Source organism: Anopheles moucheti, chromosome X (assembly GCF_943734755.1).
Source record: "Anopheles moucheti chromosome X, idAnoMoucSN_F20_07, whole genome shotgun sequence".
NCBI classification, from domain to species: Eukaryota; Metazoa; Arthropoda; class Insecta; order Diptera; family Culicidae; genus Anopheles; species Anopheles moucheti.
In genome coordinates this window covers 14362412-14381387 of record NC_069142.1, presented here as the reverse complement: position 1 = coordinate 14381387, position 18976 = coordinate 14362412, and the positions used below count along the sequence as shown (strand labels likewise).

At 45.3% G+C, this 18976-nt stretch overlaps 1 protein-coding gene across 1 annotated transcript in view; it reads right to left on the bottom strand.

Moving 5' to 3' along the window:
• LOC128306329 (RYamide receptor) overlaps window positions 1–5662 on the bottom strand; it is a 66057-nt gene extending 60395 nt beyond the window's left edge. Inside the window, exons 1-3 of the mRNA XM_053043796.1 lie at window positions 4971–5662; window positions 4685–4798; window positions 3264–3462 (exon numbers count right to left, since the gene is read on the bottom strand). Coding sequence (XP_052899756.1) covers window positions 3264–3462; window positions 4685–4798; window positions 4971–5662 — 1005 coding nt within the window. The remainder of the gene's footprint in view (window positions 1–3263; window positions 3463–4684; window positions 4799–4970) is intronic.
• Window positions 5663–18976: the final 13314 nt, after the last annotated feature.

Here is an 18976-nt window from a genome sequence, read left to right as displayed (position 1 = left end):
CGTCTGTTCCGGTGTTGTGTTCGAGCTCTGACCCTTCCCGGTGATAAACGCAGGAAAAACCCAATCGGATGGGGTGGGGAGAGGGGCGGGAGGGCAAGGGGTGAGAAATCATGAATAGAAGGACAATAATAAGCAGAACATTTTCATCCCCTTGTTTGGTGGTGCGTGCATAAACGAAAGAGGAAATGTTTTTTTTTATTTTGCCTTCTGTTTTCTAACACCCCCTAGACACATCCCGAAACCTCCCCCACCGAACGAACAAGCAACGGAAAATATGACGAATTATTGAAAATTAATTTAAATTCTCTTTCCCGATCCTAGGCGCGAGGGTGTTCTGGTGTGGGGCGCGCTCGGAAAGGACCACGTTCCGGTTTGTTTGTTTGTCGGTCGAGCGAGAAAAACTTTTTCCTCTCAATCACCGCTGATGAGGTCAACTATTCTTCGTTTATGTTTCTGTCTCTCTTTTATTATTATTTCGTTCGGGTGAAGCCAGGAGGCACCTTAAGAAAAGAGAGGAAAGAAAAACAAAATATAATAAACGAACTTTTGGCCAGCGTTAAACTCCCGGCATGCTAATGTTCGCAACCGGTGCGTGACATTTCACTTGTCGTCTTGTGTCCTTCACCCGTCCAGTGAAATTAAATTTAATGTATTTTCGCTTTACTCCGTTGCTTGCTGGCCAGCAAAACCTTTATCGATAAGGATCGACAAAACCGTACACACCTTCCCGTGCATATCCTTCCGGGAAGGCATCACCCCCAAATGATGGGCCGCCACCAGCCGAGTCTCATTGAGTGGGCCGTGAGAAGCCCATTAATGAATAAGTCCTTATGGAACGGAAGCACCAAAAAAATGGGCAAGTTCCTGAAAAGGCGGCAAGAAAAATGAGAGTCCATGTGCACTCCATCATACGCAGGAGGCCAGGCGCCTTCAGGCGCAAAAAGTCGTTCTGGCAGTATGGGATCCGTCTTGCTGTACGGTCACGTACACATATTGCACCCGCAGGCGGGCGATTGGAAGTGGGTTGAATGGGCCACAACTAAGGTCCCTTATTTTGACAACATGCGTACATTCTTACACCCCATTCCTTACTCTTTCTCCTCCCATTCCCTCCGACCAACGATCACCCTCATCAGTCGAGACGTGCGAGAATTCATCGCGGTGTCACACATTAGCAATGGAACGTAATAGCCGGATCCCTCACGCCAAATGCAACACAAAAGATACAAAAGAATGGAAGAAAAAAAATACAAATACAGCCAGCGGACGATCTGAGCTCGCACAGGTGAAATCGCATCCCCGGGATGTGGAAGAGGATCAAGCATCGGTAAGCCGCTTATGGGAAAATTTTGTGCTCCAACCAACAGCACGGAAAAAAAGGTGTGAGTGTGATTAATGGGTTTAAGCCGAGGTTTTACCACGCCTCACGCTTTCGCGTACACTGATGGTACCGGCGGGGTTCTAGCGACGTGTTCATATGTTTTCTTGTATGTTGGTTTGTTGGGAGTAACATAATTCACCGATGCCGTTAGCCATAATACCACTCGAAAGATGTTTTATGCTGTGCTTTTCGTTTCTGTCTGAGAAGGAAAATTTTAGGGGAGATGAAATTCAAGAAAACGATGAGTTTTTTTTCCCCCACAACATTATTTTCCTTCCCTTGTTTAATTCTCTCTCCTTTCGCAGTTCGTACAACAGGAACACAAAAAGCACCCTTCATCCACTGAAATCCTACATCTTAGCCGGCTGTGGATATTCTAGTTGCTGATAGCTGGTAGAATATAAATAAATTTCCCAATCTACCCAAAACGATTTGAAGTAAACACACAAGTAAACAATATTGTTCCCTTTAAATTATACGCCTAAAAGTATGCAATTTGCAGCACAAAACACTCCAACACCTGGCTTTAGGCTCACGCATATTAAACTCTCGGCCAGAGATATCCGGTCAGTCTGCAAGGAGTGAAATTACCACTTCTGAAAGTCAATTCTGAGCCATCAGCAATCAGGCTAAACGAACCGAACGGAACAACGAGCGCATACATGCCATAGTTCATTTATAATACAGAGCGGACCGCTAAGGTTTCGCCATCTACGCGAAAAATTAAAGTCAACAGTATGCTACCACGAAAATCACTTTTCAATGAACCGTTCCATGCTTTTAATTTCCTTCATTATCGCCCACTCCCGCGTCGTGATTTAGACTGACCGCCCCAACAAACAATTGATGCTCAATACCTGCCAGGAATATTGCCTGGCCCTTTCAATGTTGGCCACAACTTTCACACGCAGCGGCCATACATCAGGAAATATTGGTTCACTTTTTTCCACTATTTCCACTCCAACATTTCCACACGAACCTGGTGGATGGACCACCAACGAACTGGTGCTGTAATAACCACCCTCTACGGCGGGCGAGACCATGTTTACACAGAAACATAAACAATAATCCGAAACCAGGCAAATTCATCGGAGCGTGCGGTGGTGCTATTGAGTGTGTTATTGGCCCCCGACCTCCGCACGGAAAATCGGTAAAAACATTCTCTGGCTCTGATTTTACTCCCATCACACAGTAGCAGGAGCGAGAGAGCACCGGTTTGCCGTGAATTTAATTGAGCGCTTCAAGTGTAATGAAATAAGACATTAAATCTTATCCCTGTAATGGTGCTTTGTGCCAGGATCGGGCGATACGCGGGAAAACCGTTCTGGAAAAAAAACTCTATCCAACTTAATTTATGTAAGTAAAACACCGGACCGATTCCCATTCCCACCGGAATGGGCAGAAAATATAGTGGCAATCGAACGTTCGTACGTCTGTTCGCACTCTTTCCTCTAATGGAGCGATTTTATGGAAATTGACATTAATCTTCCGGCATTAGTGTTGCTGGAATTTTTCGGTGAAAGAATTAAGATGGTAAAACAAAACCCCAAAATCGAAGTTGCTCAGCGTTGATTTTCCTCGAATATCACCGGTCAATAATGGTCGCCCGTTCCAATGGGCATACGCTATTTCACTCTCGCCGTACGGGAGACCCGTCGCGCATCGAATGGGGTCGTAAAAATTAATTAAGGGATCTATTTCCCAATCGATACCGAGCATATGGCTTAAGCTGCAGCGACACTTCCTGCATCTTTGCACAGGCGAGTCTCGGGAGCGCCCCGGGCGTTCCGAAAAACGAACGACACCGTTCGATAGCCTACCTTTAGGCGCGCTCGCGTATAGAAGCATCCCCCCCATCGGAAATGTCAGTACCGTCACCTACCTTGCGCTTCGATTTGGCCATCCGTTGGTCGCGCGAGTTTTCCGCCTCACCCGGTGGCCGCTTGCCCCATACGACAATCGCGATGCGTGTGTAGGTGAAGATCAGCACAACCAGCGGCACGATGAACTGTGTGGTCAGTAGCGCTATTGTGTAGTAGTCGTCCTGTTCCGGTGATGGCCATTTTTCCGCACAGATTGGCCTGAAGGTGAAAGTGGGCAGAAGGAATATGGCGGGGTGAGATAAAGCAGAAAAAGTGGTAGCTACCGGCTCACCAGGTGCAGGTAAGCTAGAGCTGCTGAGTGGTCATTATATAGCAGCTACGGGGTTAGCTGGCGAGCATCAGTGCAATGTACAAAAGTTTGGACGAATTCTCCAAGGACCTTACCGACCTTTTCGGGAACATGAATTCTCGGCGCTCTAAGCTCATACCCTTCCCTATGTAGCTCTCTCCACCATGCACAAACAATTGCTAATCCTAATGTAATTCTAATGTCACAACATCCACTAGACATCTATCCTCCAATAAAAAAAACAAGTAACTCCCCAGAACAGATGATAACACCCGGCTTGGACGGGGCATCGTTATCCAAGTGACCGTATGCCGGTCCAATTATGACAGCCTAAAACACTCACCATGACATAGCATCCTGGGGCTGAAGCAATCCTTTACCATGTTCCCATAAAACCACCATAATCAGCGGTACATCAGGACAATAAAATCACACCCATTCGGCCAAATTTGCCAAGCTTTCCGTGGCATATTGGATTTAGAAGAGGGAAGTTAGGGAGGGGTTAGGGAGAGATGCGGATGAATGACCCCCACTGATGTTGACAAGCAGCTGGCAGAAGACTTATTAACTTCGGACAGCACATACGCACCGCCAGACTGCCATAATTCGCACGGCAAGCCGCATCCGTGTACCAAACATCGCCACCGCGTCCGTATCGCTGCGCGGATGTTAATTGGTATGGTAATTCCTTTGTTCCAGCGTGAACAGCTAACTTGTAGCTGTGCAAGCGACAAAATTGATAATACGGTGACCATTACCCTTGCGCCCGGATGGCGGCAAAATTCGGCACAAGTTTGTTTATTCAGATCGTTGAACTAGCCCTGGTTGGTCGCACGCCCACAAAAGGGGGGCATGGATGCAAAATGTTATGCAGATGAGGTTTTCATTCGTATGCTAATTCACGGGTGGGGTGGTGTGTCGGGTGAAAAAGAGAATCTCGGGCAAAACCCAACCTGTGTGCGCTGTAGAATTATTCATAAGAGCGATCTAGCGTACAAACTGGTTAACCATCGCACCACAATACGGTGGACGGTACAACCGTGCCCAGAACCGGTCGAGAATTACACGCAGAAGAACAAACTTATATTGCATTGACGCTAGACAGTGAGCCACGCTCTGGATCATACTTACACGTTGCACTGTACATGCCAATCGGTTGGAAAATAGAGCGTCGAGAAGATGGCGATCGGAACGGCTGTAATCAGTGCGATGATCCACACGATACCGATCAAGCACTTGGAGCAACTGTCGGGAAGGTAAGACATCAGTAGAAACACCATTAGACACGATAAAACATTTACTCTATTCTGTAGACAATAAACGTCTAAAAGTATGCAATTCTACTCTACCCTACTCTGTAGACAATAAACGCCTAAAAGTATGCAATTCACACAACAAAAGCACTTGCGACACTTACGTCTTGGTGATGCGTGGCCTGAGCGGCCACATTATCGCAATGTACCGGTCACCACTGATCGCGACAAGCGTGTAGGCGCTAACCAGCACCGACACTGCCTGCGTGTAGTTCACCAGCCGGCACATCGCAAGCCCGAACGGCCAGTACTGCAGCACGAACAGTGAGATGAAGGTAAACGGTACGCAGAACAGCGTCATCATCAGATCACCGACGGCCAGATTGGTGATGAAGAAGTTGGTGACCGTGCGCATCCGCGGGTTCGACTGGACGATAAACAGCACGATCGAGTTACCGATCACCGCCGTCACGAAGATGGTGATGTACAGGAAGTAGCTGGTGAGCTGAAAGTATGGTCCGGCCGAGTACGCGTTACTGCACTCCGGCAGTGGCATCGGTTCCAGTCCGTAATCGTACCCGCCGTAGCTGCGATTGCCGGCCGACTGATTGCGCAGGTTGTCGCTCAGCTGCTCGATGTAGTTCTGCTCCTCCGTAGACGACACGTACGGATAGTTCCTGGCGTACATATCGAACAGATCGGTACCGGTGGCCGTCCCGGTACTGGATGTATTCCCCGTCCCACCACCAAGCCCGGTCACGTTGCCCCCCGCGTACACACCGCCACCCGGCACCGAGGAGTCATTTCGCATCGAGCGAGCAAAGTAATCCGCGTACTGGATCGCTTGTGATATCATGATCGGGTTCGTTCCGATATCTTCACTTCCGAATGTCCGAGACCCTTCCGTATCAAGAACTTGTCGGTCCAGAATAGAAATACACCAAGCTTGTGATCGGTAAAACAAAACTCTTCGTAGATTATTCCTAAATCTTTCCCATCATCATCACATTAAAGATGTCACTCTCGCACTCTTTAGACGAGCTTTTGCGCTATAGATGAGGTGAAGTCAAAGCCGCGTCCGGTCAGATGAAAGAAAAAAGAGCACAAAAAATGTTCACATTACTCTACGAGGCCCACATAAATACAGCACAAACACTGGCGCAATAATGACATTTGAAGATGTTGAGGATTTTTTATGGGTGCGATTAAAGGCCCTGAGACTCCCCAGCAAAAGCGGAAGATGCGGGCCGCCGGGAAGAACAGAACAGCTATTAGCAGATAATTAACCTTCTGACATGGGGAGCAATGGTGTTGTGGCCTCCGGTTCGTTGTCGTGCAGTAACCGGCACAGTTGTCACTGTGATGTCACTGGGAAGATGAATGTTATCGCCCGAAAGAGCCTACCATCGTTTGTATCGGTATACATTATAGAGGACGTCCACGGCTTTCTTCTTCGCCCTTCCAACGCTTTTGTCCTACAGCCGTTTCCATCCTTACGGCGTAGGGACTCGGTGACCAAATTTTGATTTGCTTTCACTCATACAGTGGTGCCCTCGTGGTCTAATCTCGTCCTCTTCGACTCGTCGACATCCGCAACGTACAGGCGCCACCGTGTACACAATCGATAAAGTGTTTTTGACCAAGCTGTTATTTTTTCTTCCACTTCCTTCCTGCAGCTCTGTCTCCACATTTCTCTACCCCATATCGTGTCGATTCAATCACTCAGCACCCAGCAGGACTGGGCTGACAGAAACCAATCGGGCCCATAATCAAGCTCCGCTAAAAGCGAGTGTTAAGTTTTGGACGTCAGTACGAGTTCCACCTCATATAAAGGAGAACAAAATGCGCGATTAGTTGACGTTCCGGTATGGGTGTTGTAGTCGCCTAACGTTTCCCAGTGGTGTATTTACCGTGTCGTAGTACTACTTGTCCACAACTTCATCGACATAACTGGGCAGATATTAAAGTAATGTGCTTACGAGTGTTACCGGAACTGATTCACACCAACAAAACGGTAAGCCCGCAGGATCCGTAATACTGCTGGATCTTGATGAATTTCTTCCAGCTTTTCGGCTTTTTTATACTCTTATTTACCTTGAATCCATAACGCCCCCCTCCCCATCCAACAAATCCCAGACAGCAATCAAATTGTAGGAAACAGTGCTCCTAGAGTGAAAGGGCACGCTCGATAGCGTGTGGAAAGCAGTAAGGAAGCAAATGCTTGTCAGCAATTTATCACGCTTCCGTCAACCAATATTAGACGACATCCCACGTTACCTCCCTTAGAACTCGATAGATCCCGGAAGCGGGCAGGAACTCTTCATCCAAGGCGACCCAAAATGTAAGATGATGAATTCTTGGTTAGCTACCAACCGACACACCCATGAAACACGCATCCTGACCTCGCTTTGTCGCCGATACACCGAATGAAGCCACGCACGGATCAGGGAACGGAATAAATGCCCGGGGCAGTCGGTGCCTTCGATTGTTTCCCGATTCGCTTCCCGGCCGCGGGACGTTGCGTCACGGCAACGTAGCGTATCGTTTCGAAGCTGTGCTCGGCGCAACGTTCGACAGTAGCGCGTCTGTTAAACAGCGGCGAAGTCGTACTAAAACCCCTTTGAAGTATCACCGAATGCGCCGGAAGGTGCGCGGACGAAGACGCTCAAGGTTTCTTTTCGCTGTCTGTTGCGTTTGATTTATTTACGATCGGCTAGATTTTCAATCTCTCGCTCTTCGGAATTGCCATTAAAAAGTACACATACACACACACGCGTAACAACCACAGGAGGCACTTCCGAGCGCACTTGCGGTGCATCAGTACGTCGTCATAAGGGCAGCTCTGCCTTACTTCAAACTGTCTGTACAAACCGCGAGAGAAGGTCGTTCGGCTGCGGCATAGTACGAGTACTATTTTATGCCACCAGTTTGGTAGGAAACTTCATTTCCTCCCGATATCTCCAGCGTTCTCAATGAAGTATATATAAATAGACGAGCCAGCTGTCAGCTGTGTCGTTGATGTTGAGGTTTTGAATATTTTTTGCTCCATCCTAGCGAGTTGTCGTATTTTATTAGGATTCATTTTTGCAATCAAACAAAAATTATGAATGACGAGTATTTTTCTCCCATTTTAGAAATGTCTGAGTTCTGAGTAAATGCTCACTCCATGCATCTCGATACACCGAAAGCGTTTGACAATGCTGTGCTTTAGATTTTAAATATTTCCCAGAAGGAAATCATTTCGATCACTGCCTATCGGAGTCTGAAGTAGTAGAATTCCCACACCGAGTACTTCCATTCCTGAGGGAACCAATCATTATCGACGGTTTAATGACATCCGGTTTCGAGAGGACCCAACAAAGCGCTCGTACGCTCCTCGAGGTGGGGCTCGAGGCCCACCCCCAGTTGGGCTATGAGTTAATATTTCACGAATTATTTTAAGATAACATATTCCGCCAAAAAGCAGCAAACGGCAGTGCTAGAAATTCTTGTAGGCGCAGGGTCATTTATAATTGCTTACGGCGAGAAATGCTTTTTTTCCATAAGTACTTAACTAAAAAAATAAAACAATTTTTTGGATGGGAAGAAATTGTTTTATTAAAGTATGATAATAAACTTTTATCCTACAATTAGTACTTAATGTGTTTATCATCGTTTCGGCATCGAATTAAACAGTTTCTGTAGCATATCCAACTATATTTTTTGCCATTCTTCTCTTCCTCTCTCTCTTGGAGCTCTCTAACCTTTGCAAACTGTCTTATTCTATTGTACATCCGTTCAGCCAGGATTCCCCAAAGATTTTCAATGGGATTCTGGTCTGGAGTTCGTGCTGACTCAAAGTGTAACATCCCGCTTTTCACAACTGCGCCTATAATAATTGTTCAAATGCATCACAAAAAATAATGGCCTAACCATTATTAAATTAAATTAAGTTTATTTCATTACTTAATTTTGTACAGTCTTAGCGCAAGTAATCTTTGAGTAACACCACAAAATGCCTTGCATTAATAATAGATTCTGAATGAGGGTGCACTTATAGGAATTTCGGCCACTGTGGAAGTTCACTTGCTGTCGTTGAATTATTTTTGGCGTCCCAGCCCAATGACTGTTTGACACACGCAAGGTGGCCTCAGAAGCTTTCATCGACCGTACTGTCGGGTGGTGCCTTCCTCGCATGTGTTTGATGTTTCGTTTGTGCTGCGAATTGGAGGTGCACGGTAAATCACCGTAGCATGAGAGCGAACGGTGCATAACTTTAGGCGCCAAAAAGCGCCTACAATTGCGTACACCCCATAACAACACGTACCGTTCACCGATGGCGTATAAAATGGCGTCGGTATTGTTTGTTTCCCAAACCCAGAGACCGGTAGAGATGTGCTGTGGGGTGTGAATGAGCGCTAGCCGCCCACCCGCCGAGCCCTTGCTCAATCTTCACGGCCCTTTTTTTGGGTATCTGCTGCGGATGGCCCAAAAATGATGCTCTCTTGTTGATCGGAAACGACTGCCGACATCAATCGGATAAGAGATCGAAACCGTAACATTTCGCTTCCGGGTGTAACGTTGTATTGTTGTCGGTAATCATTTACCAAGATGGACAGCAGTATCGCTTCCAGTGCGCATCACGCCACTGTAGGTTACCGAGCAGATGGGAACGAGTTATATGTTGCTGATGCTGTGCGGGAGTGTAGTCAGGATGTACGGAAACAGTGATATGCCGGCGGGTTGTAACTATCCCACCGAAGGTCAGTCCCAAATTCATTGTCTTTTTTTTTTTTGAGGACACGTACGTCCGGTTGTGTCTTCCAATTCCTCCCACACAGATCGTCCTGCAGCGTACGCAAGCAGCATGCCAGATTAACCAGGAATTTCCTCATCGATTCCGACAACAAACGTACGTCGCTTAATTCGCCATCACAGTTGAGTGCGACGGAACCATCCGCTTAGCATGCAGCACGCTGTCAGGCGTCAATCATCGCTCCTTCCCCACACACACACAGGAACAGGGGCCGGGCGGGTGGTATCCCGGTACACACGGACCGAACGGCGACGGCACCGAAATGTCTTATCGTGCGGTTTTTCGCTCCACCGTCTCCGCATGGCCGATAATTTAATGTAATGAATTCCTGTATTCTGTTTCCCCTCGGGTATTGCGACAACAAAACGCGCGCCCACCGACGGTGACAGCTCGCACGGGGACTCGCGGATGGGACACCAAACGGAAGCTGACGCTAACAACTAACCCTGCCCTTTCGGTCCGGTCCAGGCGAGGCGCAAAGCTCGCTCAAGATGGGTTCCGACCACCATCCGTCCTCTTAAGGCTACCACTAACGTTATCGTTCTATTATCAAATAATTAATTTACACTTTGTACGTAAACGCTGCGTACATTGGTCCTTTCAACGGACGACGCCTGGCGAAGGCGAGGCGGGCATCAGAATAGAATATATATCAGCCAGGCAAACAGTTGGCTGAACAGACCGCATACATCAGACGCAGACGTATCGCATCCGCACCCCAAAATCCTAATCACCGACGGCAGCAGTACCGGTGTCGTCTATGCTTCCTGCATTAATTTTCCCGGACCCCGAACAACAGCGCAACAACGTCGCCTTGCGATCCTTCCCTACCGACTGCTACTTCTTTCGCTCCCTCATTCCTTCCTTCCGTGCCAGAAAACCTTGACAGTCTTTAGTAAAACTTAACCCCGCGCTACTATATTGACGAATAGCAACATGGCAACCCTTTTGCTGTGCGGTATGCATACATTTGGGCGCACATGGATTGCAAATCATCACCCTCACGCGCTCGTTAAGCGCTAGGTGACAAAATGGCAAAATTGCCGCAAAGCACACGCGAGCGAAGCCGTAAATAACAGCGACCACCCACGGCACTGTTTAAAAATAAATACTGTTTCGGTATTTTCTTTCGCTAAACCTTCACCGGGTTGGGTTTTTGGTCCAGCGGATGGTGTTAGACGTGGGGCTGACAGCCGTGGGGCTGTTTGAGTTAGCACACTTTTGCTTCACGTTTTTTTGATTCGAACGCGTCCCTGGGGATGGATGTCATCCAACCGGGAATTATAGCTGCTAGATCAGTACAGTGTTGAGTCAACGTCGTGCTTTTACACTGGCAACCCCCAAAGCCACCGTGGTTTAATCACACCAACACACAACCTCCATAGCACCTCCACAAATCGTTATCCTTCAAAATGGCCCTCTTAAAACCATCCACCTTTCATTCGTTCCGAGGATTGCTGGATGTGTTTGTGTGTTTTTTTATTAACTGCAGTAATAGTAAATCGGAATAAACTCGCCTGCCAAGCACCGGTACGCGAAAGCGGGAAACTGCTCGTAAAGAAAAGGCAATTGAAGAGTGAAACACAAAAAGCAGCAACATAAAAAAAAGAATAGCAAAACTTCCCATTGCCATTCACGATGCATGACGGGTCGTGTATTTGCAAGAAAGTCTTGCGGAAGCCCCATTTTCGATGGTTTCACCCGTCCCATCACCCAGCGGTCGGGGTCGGTGTTGGGTTGGGCGATGCAATAGTTTGTACACCATAAAATGCCATAAAAATAAACAACAACTTTGCTAGCGCAGCATCGCACACCGTGGTAGTGTTGGGTTGATTTATTCATGCACACGCCACCCCCACGCCGCTAAGTACAGCGTCTTATGGCCGGAACTTTGACCATTGCAGCAGCATACAAAAAAGAAATCACCCACTGCAGGAAACAGCCGAGCGGTACAGGTGCTACAAGCCACCGAGACCGGACGAGTTTGGACCACTGTTTATGTTCCGCACTGTGCGGTTCTGCAAAAGGCTTCCGATGTGAGTTGAATGGGTAGTTGCGTGGGTACGTATCCCTGTTGCAATTGCTGAGCCATCGCAATAAGGACCCCTATGTTTTTTTTACATAAATGCACGTGAAGTGAAAGTCTTTGGGAAAAGTTTCTTGGGAATCGAAATCTCATCCAAAGTCCAAAGGATGGTGAAGAACCAAATAAAAAAAGAAGCAAACGATGCACAAATTTAATTTCACACCCGATTATATCGCCCCTTGAAAACGATGGAATCCGGTAGGTCCGTACGTTTGGACCTACCGTATCCAATAAATCACCCACAACTCCAAACTCCAACAGCGGAATACCCGAACCGGTTTCGGTTGGCAAATGGCTGGAAAATGCAGCACCGCAGTCAAGCAAAAGCAGAGTTTCTGCTGACTCTCAAGTGAGCTTTTTCTGAAATTCCACGTGCAGGGCGGTTTTGGATGGCTAATAAGGATCCACTTTTCCGTAGGGAATTTCGCTTGTTGAGTATGTTCCAACAGGAGCCAACCAGGAGAAGTGAAAAAAATTAAATGTTGAATAAGGTACAGATAATCGTAACGATCGTCTGGGCTCATAAATCCCCATCCATTGCTTGCCTGTATGGTGGTCAAACTGGATGATACACACAGCGTACTTCTGCTGAACACTTCTTCTAATGCCACTCATAGTCTTTCCCTTGGAGTTGCCGAAAACTCCGGCAAACGAGAAATAAGCATCAGGGAGCTAAACCTGCATACCGAACAGCTCCGTACAACAATACAACGTACAACAACAGCAACAAAATCCCCCACCAACAATGAGGCAGGTTAGGTGCGGTACAGCACCAATCACAGCCCGACTTCTATCATCCATCTCCGGGTGCTGGAATGTTATTTCTTCGACAATTTTTCGCCTCACTTCGCTTGTTAGCTATCGTTTTGAAATCCCACGCAATGTTGAATGCCTTCCATCGTTCTGCGATGAGATGGGTTTTTCAAAATTCAATTCATTCATTCACATCTTTATCGTGATAAGCTACTGGAAGTAGCACGCTTTCCGACATCAGTATCGGTTCGGTGTGTGTGTGTGTGTGTGTGTGACGTAACGTTCCGCTTCCGGTGCGTGTACTGGCTGGCTGTACCGCAGCAACGAACGTGTTCTCATTGGGGTTTCTATTTATTCCGTGCCTTTTGCCGTTGCCTGACAACCTACACTGACAGATGATGATTCTGGGCAAAAGGTTCTCGATGACGTTACACCCGCTTCTGGTGAAGCTTCTCTACATTCCAACTTTAGGTTGCTGTACACGCGCGTGCTTAACCATACTCGTTGAAACTTAGGATGATTATACCCATGTTTTTCATCAAATTGTTTCACTATGTATTCATTTGTTTCATTTTGTCGGATACTTATTGTTAGCTTCTACGAAACAATTATGAAACGTCGTTTAATAAAAAAATATTATTTGTCAGAAAAATGAATAACTCATAATAACGTTTTTTTTGTCAGTCCCACCAATTAAACTGTAAGTCTTTCCTGGCCGTTGGTCATGGTTTGGCCATTGTTCATGCTCTTTGAAAGCGTTTTAACCACGATCTTTATCGCACCATCTTTATCGCATTTGTCCTGTTTCTCATTATCGTATTCGATGTGTTTGAGAAATGTCAATTTTTAATTCTATTTGGTCAAGACTTCGCATACGTAAATTAAATCGATGAAGTATTTTTGTCTATTAGTATTTTTAAGGTCAATTTCTAATTCCCATACGATGCTACCACTGCTAACAGGCCGGCCAATTTCACTAAATCCCATGACTCTATCCCTCCCTATCCTTTCAGGCTTTATTGGAACATTATTGAACGAGTGTGAATAAAAAAAGTCCTTAACGAGACCGTGCAGGATATTTTATAACCATGTATCGACATGCGTTGTGATTACATATATTTCACAAAATCAGCACTTTTGTTTGCTTCCAACTACATCTAAACGATTCAAAATATTTTTCACTAAAATCATGTGCATCAGCAAAACAAAAGGAATAGTTTAATTATTTGGAATAAAGCTCCCACAGCCCGTTACCGTTACATGACTGATTAAATCATACGCACTGACCCAATTACAACACATAATAATTAATTAGTCGATATAAAAATATAAACCAACAGCATCTGTAGCGGGTTTCGTACAGTTTGGCCGAAAATAAAACGCTGATTTAATTTACAGCAGCCCACATTCTGCTGCATGGTAGTTAACGAAGGCTTTTTTTAATGACAATGTGAACCCCCATCACAATTTGATTGGTTGATGGATGAAAGCAAATGGTAAAAATTAAATTTTACTACCCGTAAAGTGACAGCACAATAGTCGGTCAGTTTGTGTTCAATTTTTTGGTGTTTTTTTTTTGTTGCCAGCTTAAATAATTCTCCTTTCAGGATACAATAGATGGTTTCACCGCTGCACTGAATTTATAGTTTTATTATATTCGTGAAATTGCATCATTAATATTGCTTAAATACATCACGTTCACGATGTCGATTTTAATTTTTTTAATTAAATTCACGCGAATTTAAATTTAAACTATTCAATATAGTAATTTTATAAATTGGGTACCTACTTTGATTGGTATTTTGTAATAATCATCTTTAAAATTTCATCTTTCTTTTACTTAAATATTTTCCATCATAAAATATACGTATAACATAATAATCCTACAGTAAATTAGCTTCATGAATCTTAAGAAAAATCATTCTCTCATCTTTCGCCTTCAACACAGTTCAGAAGTCGTCGTACTTCTTGAGTGTCGTTAAAGTTCAAGTCATAAGAAAACAAATCGCTCTAGCGCTAAACAAAACGGTACAGAATAGCACCTGATGAACCGTAAACAATCAAAAACCAATAACAATAACAACCAAACCATCATCCTGCCAACAAAGAAAAAATAAATTCAACTCGAGTAAAATACGAGAAGGCTGCTCGTAGGAAAAACAATAATACGCCAAGCAGCAGTTGCTTCTATTATCCGAAACGAAGACACTTGCGGCCTCAACCATCGCACCTGAGCAATAGAAACCAACCCCACCTGTTCGGTGCCGGTCAGGGAGAGGGGGGGGGGGGGGGGGGAATTGGAGAAAATGGGGATAATCGTCGCAAAAACTTAAACCGTCTGTAGCCGTGTAAACATTTGTTTAAAGCGCCGTATGTTTGAAACGGTGAAATAACTAACAACATGCATCCCTACCGCTACCGTTACCAAACCCGCCACCGCTTTAGGAGTGGACTGGAAAGGAAAAAAGAAAATCATCACGCTCATCTTTCCATTTTTACCTATGCGATAAACAGCGGAGGCGTAACGGAGTTAAAAAAAAGAAAGGGAGGAAAAACTTCACATCGGGAACTTTGAATACACGATTCTTGGTGTATATGTTTAATTTAGAAGGGGTGAGAGTTGGAAAGGGATGGAAATAAGGGTAGATGGAAGCGAAAGCGAAAGCAGGCCAGTGGTTGGGTGGTTCTTACCATGCGCCTGATGTTGTTGCCCCAAACTCCTTCATCGCGTCCGTCACATTTCCAACCGTCCAGAGATTAAATTTTATTATTTGAGTGATTTTGTGTGTGTGCGTGATTTTCGCTAGGAAAAAGATCTTTCTACGGTTACGTTTTTTTATCTTTGTAAATTGCCACAGCTTAGAATTGGTTTGTTGAGCTAGACAAATAATCAGTATGCTCACTCATTGCGCTCTCCATGAATCCCTAAAGCCAGAAGCGGAGGTTACACGCGTGATTTAACAAATGGCGGATAAGGGGAGCGATGATGAGTGGGAAGGGAAGAGAAATGTAACCACACACCACTTTTGCGGTGTAAATGTTTTCCTGGTGTTTTTTTTCAATATGATGGTTTTTCCTAATTTTTCCCTCGCTTTGCCAACGGAAGTCTCTACCTAAGAGGTGCCTCCCACCGACAGTTGCTTTAGCATAACATATCAAATTGAAATACAGCTTCCTTTTGCATTCCACCCGGCACCAAACCCACCACCCCCTCGGTAACCTTGTAATGGCCGTACTTTGGTGTGTAAATGGTGAAGGCTACCCCGGTCTGGGCCATCTGGTCTGCTGAGTTCGCAAGGTCAGACATTCGGTGGGCCTATGCGGCGCAACACAAATTCCAAATTCCACCCCAACAAAAAAATAACCCCCTTCGTGCTACTATACATCCCCTCCTCCCCCCCCCCCCCCCCCTCTCCACTCTCCTCCTGTAATCCAGCTGCAATGTACGAGCATGAGGGGTTTCGGTAAGGGAAAAACGGCTTCCGGGAGCATCGATATCGAAATTCCAACGTCTTCCGATGGCTAGGGTGGCTGGGGGGAGGGGGAAACAAATTCTGAAACTGTTGTAAACGGGCAGCAGCGGGGAAAACCATTAGCTCACCGATCGAATCGACAGGACATCAACTTACCACCCGCAATTTCCCGGACCCAGTCCGGGTTGGTCCAATCCAGCTGCTTGTGGTTAGTGAAAGGATTCGCACTATTTTGCGCGCGCTGTTTCATAAATCTTTTCACGCGGTTTTCCCGCGTACTGGTCAACGGAGTGGCACGTTGGGCAAGATGTGAGGAACAGCAGGGGAAAACAACAATAACAGTGATAGTCCGAGTGTCTGCAACTTTTAATACGATTCCAATATTGTTCGCAGTGTTCGTGCTCTTTCGAATTTTCCTTCTTCTCTTCTCTTCTGCTCTTTCTCTCTCTCTCTCTCCTTTTTTTTTTGCTCTACAACACTGAATGCTGTAATTCTATGCCTACACACTCCCTACACCCTATACACTCCCTATTTCCCCCCACCGGCCCCGTATTCCCCTTGATATTAACAGCACAATCAACGAAGCAATAAACAACCATCACACAACAAAACAAGCGCTCATATTTTTTTTCCTCCCGGACTGCTTTATGATGTTGTTGCGCTGGACACTGTTTACTTTCTAACGTTCACTCTGTGTTGCAACGCAGCAGAAATGAAGGTCCAGCACAGTAGGGATGATTTTCACTTGCTCCTGGAAAACCCCTTTTACAATTGCTACCTCTTTGCCCCTCAAAGGTTAGCTTAGCAAAAGAATTGCTAATTTAGTTTATCCACCCATTTCGATGGGAAAGCATTATTCCTTATCAGGCATATTTTTCCCATATAGAACGTTAGCATGATTTAGATGTACCGCTGATAGTGCCGAATCTACTGGCGAAGTAGAGAAAGAAATAAATCATTTCGATTTGATATTTGGGATAGAAGTAAAAACCAGGAAGAGAGAGAGAGAGAGAGAGCGAGATGGAGTGAGAAGACTGATTGAGTCGGAAGCTAACTTTTGCCTATATAGAAAGCTGTATCATACTGCCCTGTACGTCCCACTAGGAACATTCCCTATGACCACTAAAGGACCCTTCAGGTTCGAGCGGTAGAATAATCTTCCATATTGCTTTCGCATATTTTTATTTATTAGGTGGACAGAAAAGTTTTTACAGTATTTTTCTGTTGTTATCAAATAAGGATAGAATATTCTACCAGCGACAAGGTTTATAGAGTTTTTGAGCTGGGTAGCTTCATTCGCCTCTTTAAAATAAACACAAAAAGGTCGTTGTAACGTTAAAATGAATTTGATCCTTTCGTCTATATTCAACACATTTTACGTCTTTTTCACAATCACAATCTATTATTTCACAATCTTACAAAAAAACACTACATGCTGAACAACCCATGCTGATAAAGAAATACATGAACAAATGTGGTGGGACCAGTTTTGCGTAATTTTTTATTTACTAAACTTATTTATTTCGATTGTAAACAAATCGTTTGGCTATTTTTTTTTTTTCAAAAAATCATTTACATCACTTTTCGGTGAACCTAATTTCATCTTCAGCTTCACCACAATCCAACCATAGCCTAACACACTAACACCCACCATACGAAATGGGGCACAATTTGAAGGTAATTTGCATCGTAATGTCTTTAATAATGATTGGCATCCGGTTCCGGTGGCTTCGGTACCGGATGCTGCCCACCTTAGGTCGGAACCTCTTGCTCACCCCTTTTTTTTTGTGCGTAGTGAAAATGACTATTAAATGGGTTTCTTTTCTTTCCGCTGCCGGTTGCAACCCAGCGTCAGCAGCCCGCAGTACGTGGGTCAGTTTCGTACGTCAAAATAGTCCCTTCGGTTGGCCCTGTCTACGTTCGCTATGATCGATCCGCTTCATCTCGTACCTTCGGGGTTGCCATTATCGTCTCTTTCGCTCTTACGTGACATACATTTTTTTCGGTGGTTGCTGTTTTTAATTGCTAAATAACACGCACTTGGGTAAAATCGCGCTAAATAAATCTCAAAACACGGTTGCAATAACGAAGAGGGCAGGCAAAAATAGCAAGCGCTGGAATTTCTTTGCACATTTTGCACACAAACACCCACACACACATACACACCGAACGAGACCAAACCCCATTCCTGGAAGGATCGGGAGTCCTCTTCCGCTTTCGGGTACGTAAGGTAAACAAGCGAACCCGGAGAATGTTGGAACGCTGGTCCTTAGCTGCAAAGTATGTTAAGATTTATTTCAAGCAGTTGTGTTGTTGTATTTTCTTCCCGCTGTTGGTTCGCCGTCGGAAAACTGTAATCATCGGCTGGGAAAAGGTTACACCTTTCGCTGGGTAACGGACCTAAGTCAACTTTTATCCTGACCGGTTAGGGATTAGACGTACCTTGTTAAGATACGACCAGAAGGTACCTAGAACTCTTGACAACGTTCAGCGGGAAAGCGGCAACAGTAGTCTAAAACACTCATTTATTGAGTTTCCGATGTAGCGAAACGATTGCCAAAGGTCGCAAGAGTTCATAAGCGGGCCATACATACATACTACTGGTTAGAAACTAGTCGCGTGTTTCACCCGCACCATATGAGAGCTTTTGATAAATTGCCCATTTTTTTACCGACTATTTGGCTGCGTCATGTTGTTTTACATTTTATTCGTTACAATTCGCGAAGCTTTTAAAGGCTTCCCTACCCAAAGGGGGTTGTACGTTTTCGCTTTTTATTTGTGCAGCAAAAATTGTGTAAGAAACCGAAGCAATGGGCTAGAATGTTAAGAATTGTACCAACTCATGGTCTACCGCTTGCTTCGCTGGGTTTTAGCTTTAGCTAACATGTTTTTCGAACCAAAATATCTTACGCAACCCTTGGCTGCTGGGGGGGTAAAACCACAGCACGGGTCGCCTTACAAAGTTATTGTTGATATTCTCCGACTAAACCAGGTTTTCTGGGCTTTTGTCCATGCTCTATCCGCCGACAGCTTAAGCTCGGCTTAAGAATGTTTTACACAGCA